The following is a 7,958-nucleotide window of genomic DNA, read 5'->3' on the forward strand; positions in this document are numbered from 1 at the left end:
AAAAATAAAAATAAAGTTATTCTTAAGGACTGAATCTCTTTTATATGTCTCTGTGACCAGGTCCCCCTGCCTTGATGGATTATACACTTGAACCCAATGTGACAACAGTGACTGATTACTACTATCCTGATCTCTTCTCAAGCCCCTGTGATGGGGAGATTTTCCAGAGGGACGGCAAGCTGCTTCTTGCCGTCTTTTTTTGCCTCCTGTTTGTATTCGGTCTTCTGGGAAACCTCCTGGTCATCCTGGTCCTTGTGGCCTGCAAGAAGCTGAGGAGCATCACAGATGTGTACCTCTTGAACCTGGCCCTGTCCGACCTGCTTTTTGTTTTCTCCTTCCCCTTTCAGACCCACTATCAGCTGGACCAGTGGGTGTTTGGGACTGGAATGTGCAAGGTGGTCTCTGGCTTATATTACATTGGCTTCTTCAGCAGCATGTTCTTCATCACCCTTATGAGTGTGGACAGGTATCTGGCTGTTGTCCATGCCGTGTATGCCGTAAAGGTGAGGACAGCCAGAATGGGCACAGCCCTGAGCCTGGCAGTATGGCTGCTGGCCATTCTGGCCAGCAGCCCAATGCTAAAATTTTACCAAGTGGACTCTGAAGATGGTATTCTACAGTGTTATTTATCTTACAATCAACAGACTTTGCAGTGGAAGATCTTCACCCACTTTGAAATGAACATCTTAGGCCTGTTGCTACCATTCAGTATTCTTTTGTTCTGCTATATTAGCATCCTGCACCAGCTGAAGCGGTGCCAAAACCAGAACAAGACCAAGGCCATCAGGTTGGTGCTCATTGTGGTCATTGCATCTTTACTCTTCTGGGTCCCATTCAACCTGGTCCTCTTCCTCACTTCCCTGCACAACATGCACATCTTGGACGGGTGTGTCATGAGCCAGCGGCTGATTTATGCCACCCACGTCACAGAAACCATCTCCTTCACTCACTGCTGTGTGAACCCTATTATCTATGCTTTCATGGGTGAGAAGTTCAAGAAACACCTCTCAGAAATATTTCAGAAAAGTTGCAGCCACGTCTTCTTCTACATAGGAAGACAAATTCCCAGGGAGGGCTGGGAAAGGTCATCCTCCGTCCATCAGTACTCCTCCCGTTCCTCCAGCACAGACTACATTTTGTGAGGATGGGTGAAGAGGAAATAAAAAACACTTTCTTGAGCAGCATGCTGGTAGCAGTGAACAGAGGTGTGGATGTGGGAGGTTTTCAAAAACAGCTTGGAACAGTGACTAAAGACACAGTTGTGTGTGCCTGGCATAAATCTCTGGTCTGTGACTATGTTCAGTGATCATGATGGACAAGGTGATGTCTTTAAAGGATTCTGTATGTTAAGCGAGAAAAAGTGATGTCTGACCTCCTTATATTTGCAAAAAATATATACCTTCAGAGCCCATCGGTATCTTGGAAGAAGGGAATATTGAAAAATTTTAATATGAAACTATGCCTCTAGGCTGGGCACAGTGGCTCACACCTGTAATTCCAGCACTCTGGGAGGCTGAGGCAAGTGGATTTCTTGAACTCAGGAGTTAGAAGACCAGCCTGAGCAAGATAGTCAGATGTTGTGGCAGGTGCCTGTAGTCCCAGCTACTGGGAGGCTGAGGCAGGAGAATTGCTTAAGCCCAGTTAGCTGTGATGCCACAGCATTCTACCAAGGGTGACAAAGGGAGACTCTGTCTCAAAAGAAAGCCTCTAAGTGTGCAATCATTGATTGATACCGAAGCAGCCAAAATGGATCTGGATCAAGGTGATCATGATAATAGTGACATTGACGATGACATTGTTTACGCTGCAGAAAACGTGTGCACAGACGACATGTTGGAACTGTGTGATGGGTTTATTGAGGGACTAGGGCAGTGCATTCATAAACAGAACAAGAAACCATGTCAGTTTATAAAATCAAAGAGAGACTTCTAAAACTTTTGATGAAGCAGATAGCTCTGGAGGAAATGTTTTAAAAGTCATCTAGCAGGATCGGTGCCTGTAGCTCAAGCGGCTAAGGCGCCAGCCACGTACACCGGAGCTGGCAGGTTCGAATCCAGCCCGGGTCCCGCCAAACAAAAACGACAACTACAACCAAAATATAGCCAGGCGTTGTGGCAGGTGCCTGTAGTCTCAGGTACTCAGGAGGCTGAAGCAAGAGAATCACATAAGCCCAAGAGGCCTAAGAGCTGGAGGTTGCTCTGAGCTGTGATGCCACAGCACTCTACTGAGGGTGACAAAGTGAGACTTGTCTCTAAAAAGAAAAGTCATCCAGCAAAATGCCTTTTCATCTCTTGAGGACCTACTTCCTTGTCCCTCAATTGTGTCTGATGTTGCTTCTCATCTAAAAAAAATAAAATACCATACAGTGACCTTTTCATCAAAACACGGCATCAGAGGTGGAGATTGAAAACCTGCCCTTGTTTGTTGTTGCTGCTTCCCAGCTGAGACAGATATCCTGCTGAAGCTACTGTGCTGCTTAGTCACCCTGAACACATCATTCCCCCCATATAAATGGTATCTCATATTTTTTACTGCTGAGTACTATGTGTGTATAATTGTAAGAAAATGAGTGCTTATCCGAAGTGTATTTATTCAGAGTTGGAAATGATGGTAATGTCAGACATCCAGGGTATTCCTCATGGGTGTCTGAGAGAATGGCCTTTTTGATGGTTCACTATACATAAACTTTGTTTCTTGCGCAAAATTATAAAAAAATGTTCTGTACTGTTACCTTCAGCTTATGTGTAAAGGTGTCTATGAAACAAATGAATTTCATGTTTAGACTTGGGCCCCATCCCAAGGTATCTCATATGCAATTATTCCAAAATCTGAAAAAATCCAAAATCCAAAACATTTCTGGACCCAAGCATTTCAGATACCAGATACTCAATCTGTACCTTAAAATCTCTGTGATTGTGGGCTTGTCTATTTTTCATTTTAATTTGTGAAGTATAAATATAAAAAATATACACTAACTTTATAGACATCCTGTATTATTTTTTCTTTTTTTTTTAGACAGAGTCTCAAGCTGTCACCCTGGGTAGAGTGCTGTGGCATCATAGCTCACAGCAACCTCCAACTCTTGGACTCAAGCAATCTTCTTGCCTCAGTTTTTCTATTTTTAGTAGAGATGACAGGTGACTTGCTTTTGCTCAGGCTGGTCTTGAACTCATGAACTCAAGCAATCCACTGACCTCAGCCTCCCAGAGTGCTAGGATTACAGGCGTGAGCCTCTGCGCCCAGCCAAACACCCTGTATCTTGAAGCAATGTTATTAGATGTGTACAAATATAGGATTTTTATGCCTTTTTATTGAATTAACTCTGTTATCATTATGAAATGCTTCTTTTTCCCCAGTAATACTTCTTGTCTTAAGGTCTACTATGTTTATCATTAATAGAGCCACATCAGCTTTCGGGGATTAGTGTATGCGGTGCATATCCCTATATTCTTTTAATTTAAACCAAATAATTCTCCTGTATTTGAATGTCCCTTTTGTAAAGGAGAATTTAGTTGGGGATTTTACCCCCGGGGGAGAGGGGTTATTACCATGAGGATACATACGTGACTGTTTATAAGCAGGTGTCAGGTTTGCAATCTAGGCTTCCCAAGGCAAACACCCGGGCCTGCCAGAGTCCACCTGGTGGTGCTGAAAGGTGCTTGGCCTCTCTGTCTCATGAGTCACTTCCCTCCAGTCCCTTCCTGACTGCCACACACATTTCCCCAGCACATCAAGTCAGGGCACACTCCTAGCACAGACCATCTCCTGAGCTTGGTGGGGAAGGTGGGAGAGTAACATGGAACTCTACTTCCCAGCACATAAACCCCCACGTTCACACAATATTTCAGGGTCCTTTATGTCCCTGCACACATTGTGACAGCTGTCTCTAAGCAGTCTCTGCACTTAGAGTTGGTTTATTATAAGCAGAAGCCAGAGTACTACTACCTGTATTTTAAAAATCCACTCTAATAATCTTTGTCTTTTAATTGGAATGTTTAGTCCATATATTTAATAAAAATATATAAACAGCACAAAAGGCAATAAGGGATAAATGGAGAAGTAAATGGAGTTAAACATTTGAATAGTGCTTGCGTTAATCAAAAAGTATTAAAATCCTACTTTAAGACTGACCATAGCAGGTTAGAAATGAGTGCTAAAATCTCTAGAGCAAGCAGTAACAAAGTACAAGAAGATATAACTAAAAAGCTAATAGAGAAAAATGATGAGAATAATACTTGATTAACACAAAGAAACCAAGAAAGGAACAGGAAATAGGTGTAACAAATAGAAAACAAAGGTGGTGCATGTGGCTCAAGGAGTGGGGCGCCAGCCTCGTGTACCAGAGGTGGCAGGTTCAAACCCAGCCCCAGTCAAAAACTGCAACAACAACAACAACAACAAAATAGAAAATAAAAGAAAGAAAACAAATAGCAAGATAGTAAAATTAAACCCAACCATCTCAGTAACAGATGGCAAACCACAGCTCTCCTATACTGAGTGGTTAAGCCAACCCCCAAACCTTCTACCTCTAGATACCTTTTTAAAAGAATTATGGTAAAATTCACCTGATATAACATTTACCATTTTAATAATTTAAAGTGTATAGTTCAGTGGTCACTAACATGTTTTTGAGAGAGGAAAATAGAGAGACAGTGAGGCAGAAGCACTGTGAGAAAACGTAATGACTAAAGATGACCCCACAAGGAAGAAAGACACCAAGAGACAAATCCGAGAAGTCCTATAATCCAAAGTAAAATAAAATTAAAAAAACAAAAAACAAAAAACTTTACACCTAGTCATACCAAACTTTGGTGGAAACCAAAAAAAAAAAAAAAAATTTTAAGAGGTTTTTAAGAGACATTATCGTCAAAGGAACAGCAATTAAAGTGAAAGTGGATTTCGCAACACAAACAGTAAAAGCCGGTAAAAAGGACGAGACCGTTAAAGAGCTGAAAGAAAATAATTGTCAAAGTAGAATTTCACATCCAGTGAAGATATCCTTTAGGGATGATGGTGACATAAAACATTTCATAGTCTATATTTCAATGAAAAGTGTCAAGTATAAATAAGACACAATAATAAAAATGAAGCTTCTAGACAAAAATAGAAAAGAAAATCTTCATGACTGTGGTGCAAAGAAATAAGATGTCTTAAATGGAATTCAGAAACACTAACCACAGTGAGATTTGACTACATTGCAATTAAATACTTACAGTAATAAAAAAAAACCCCTTACTCCAGCTGCTGGGAAAGCCACCTCAGCTCTCAGTCCCTTTGGGGATTGTCAAAGGGTGGCTTACATCCCATGATCAATTGACATGAGGGTACACCAGCCATTGGGAAAGTTTTCAGGTACACAAAAATCAAGAAACATAAAAATCCATGTGGACAGAAATAAATGAAGCCCTCCCAGCCACACCAATCGGGCAAACTAATTGAAATTGGAATGGATGAATCAGAAAGGACAGTCAACTGTGTTTCTTGGAAGCAAAATAATGGACCATACACACAGTCGGTCTCAAAACTTTCTCAGCGACCTGCGCATAAAGTCCCAGCCACTCACTGAAGGCTAGAGTTTCCAGAGTTTCCAGAGTTTCCGCTGAGACTCCTGGGTAAGTTCTCCCTCTGCTCAATCAGGTATTGATTCCCAAAGCACTTTTAAATAACCTTCCTGCACGCTAGTCTCCATCTCAGAATATATTTCTTTGGAAATCAAAACTGCCACAGACACCATTTAAAAAACTGAACAAGCAGTCCTCAGAATGGGAGAAGATTGTCTATGTGCATGCGTGTGAAGAGAAAACAGGGTAGATTAATTTGTCGAGTTGAGAGTCATTTGTGCTTGATTACAGCATTCAACTTTCAAATCGCATTCACCTCTTGATAACAAAGAGGCACCTGCCTCTTTCCTAGGCCATTCCGCCCAGAACGGAATTTTTCCTGGGCAGCCCTTACCTATATATCCACCAGCAATTACCCTCCTTTCTGTCTCATAATGATGTGTAAACTCTCTCTCATCAAGAACACCTGGAGAATGACATCTTTTGCTCAGTTGCATAGCCATAAATAGTAAGAACCTTGATTTTTCAGTAGATTTGACACATTCTAACGCCAGATCAAGACCTCCTTATTTAGCCTGCCCTTGATGATTTCAAAGGCACTTCGGTATCTGGCAGTGTCTCAGGGTTACTGATTTTCTCTAGATAGTATTCAAATATCTATAAGGTTTGCTAAATCTTCCCTGGCCCTGGTGTTCAAAAAGAATTTATTTGAAATAAAATTTTGACACGTTGGCTTTCTATGTCATGCTGTAAGCTCAAAATGAACCATACAAAAAGTCTCATTTTGCTCATCCATAGTTTCTAAATGTTCAGTAATAAAAAGTTATTACTTTTGTCTTAAAAAAGTTATAAAATTCTTACCAAAAATTAAGGGCAAAATACAGGATATTTTGAGCTCAGGTAAGCAGAAATTTACCGTGGGTAGAAGTTAGGCTGACTTCACATAATAATTACTTATGATTGAAAATGTTCCCTCCAAAGATTGAATTTTTGCTGTTTTTATGAACTATCACTAGCTTGAGTTTTGCCCCTTCCTCTAACTTTCATTATTAAAGCCATTAAAAGGCAAAATTAAAAAAAATTTTTTTTGAGACAGAGCCTCAAGCTATCCCCCTGGGTAGAGTGCTGTGGCATCACAGCTCACAGCAACCTCCAACTCCTGGGCTCAAGCGAGTCTCCTGCCTCCACCTCCCAAGTAGCTGGGACCACAGGTGCCCCGCCACAATGCCCGGCCATTTTTTGGTTGCAGCCATCATTGTTGTTTGGCGGGCCCGGGCTAGATTTGAACCCGCCAGCTTAGGTGTATGTAGCTGGCGCCCTAGCCCCTTGAGCCATAGGCACCAAGCCTAAAATATTATTTTTTATTTTTGTTTATTTATTTGCTTTGTCACTCTCAGTAGAGTGCCATTACATCATAGCTCACAGCAACCTCAAACTCTTAGGCTCAAGAGACCCAGTTGCCCCAGCCTCCCAATTAACTGGGACCTGCCACAATGACCAGCTATTTTTAGAGACAGGAGTCTCAGTCTGGCTCAGGTTGGTCTCAAACTCATGAGCTCAAGCAATCCATCCACCTCAGCCTCTCAAAGTGCTGGGATTACAAACGTAAGCCACCACACCCCAACATTTCTTTTTAAATTATTCCTTCCTTTTTAAATACTTCTCATTTCCTCTAGTTTTAAACAAAGAGTAACACAGATCAGACAGAAATGATCTTTGCTACATACCTGCTGCTTTATGCATCCTCCCTTTTATTCTGAGAGGCTCCGGCTGAGAGTTGCAAGGTTAACCACTACTCTAAGCTCCTGGCATAGCTAATTCATGTCTTCAAAAAACAGAAGTCCATAATCTCTTTTTCAGCATGTCTTCTAAGTAGAGATCTTTGGCCATGAGTTCCTCTTCAATATCATCTAGTGCCCACTGGTGACCTGTCAGCTCCAAAGCTTCCTACTCTGGCTTGAAAGCTTTGCTGGTGATGTGGACTTGGCAATGTCTGCGCCAGTCATCTCTAGTCATTTATAATTAGCCAGCAGCATTATCGTGACCAAGAACAAGAGGGCCCAAATACATTGAGGAAGTACCAGGATGCAGAACTCATTCGTAATGCACCTAATGTGAGTAGTTAGGTTCCCTGCTCTTGCATAGGATTCAGACAGAGGGTCAGTGAACATGGGAACTTCATTGTGACAAAACTGAGACTGTCATGTTGATTCGTGCACCAGTAAGAATCATAGGGAGAACATTCGTTACATTTACTTTTGGAATCAGTCACAGAGGAAGTTTTTTTTTAATCCATCACTAGGGTTGTTGAAGTAATAGTTTCATATCAGGTAGGACTATTTGCAAGCGTATTCCCCATTTTCATAGAGGACTCTGCTTCAAATTAGGACTTAACTG

At 41.5% G+C, this 7,958-nt stretch overlaps 1 protein-coding gene and 1 pseudogene across 2 annotated transcripts; one reads left to right on the forward strand and one right to left on the reverse strand.

Annotated features, from left to right (window-relative positions):
• The window catches only part of LOC100962185, a 5,766-nt pseudogene extending 2,757 nt beyond the window's left edge, over nucleotides 1–3,009 (reverse strand).
• CCR8 (C-C motif chemokine receptor 8) lies at nucleotides 56–1,234 on the forward strand. 2 transcript variants are annotated; one of them, XM_012808033.1, is made up of 2 exons: nucleotides 61–174; nucleotides 348–1,234. In XM_012808033.1, exons 1-2 carry the CDS (start codon nucleotides 151–153, stop codon nucleotides 1,140–1,142), a joined length of 819 nt encoding a protein of 272 aa, XP_012663487.1. In that variant the 5' UTR covers nucleotides 61–150; the 3' UTR covers nucleotides 1,143–1,234. The 2 variants fall into 2 exon arrangements, with proteins under 2 accessions (XP_003794528.1, XP_012663487.1); XM_003794480.2 differs by having other exon boundaries at nucleotides 56–1,228.
• Nucleotides 3,010–7,958: the final 4,949 nt, after the last annotated feature.

This window comes from Otolemur garnettii, unplaced genomic scaffold (genome assembly GCF_000181295.1).
Source record: "Otolemur garnettii isolate 467f Iridium unplaced genomic scaffold, OtoGar3 scaffold00082, whole genome shotgun sequence".
NCBI classification, from domain to species: domain Eukaryota; kingdom Metazoa; phylum Chordata; class Mammalia; order Primates; family Galagidae; genus Otolemur; species Otolemur garnettii.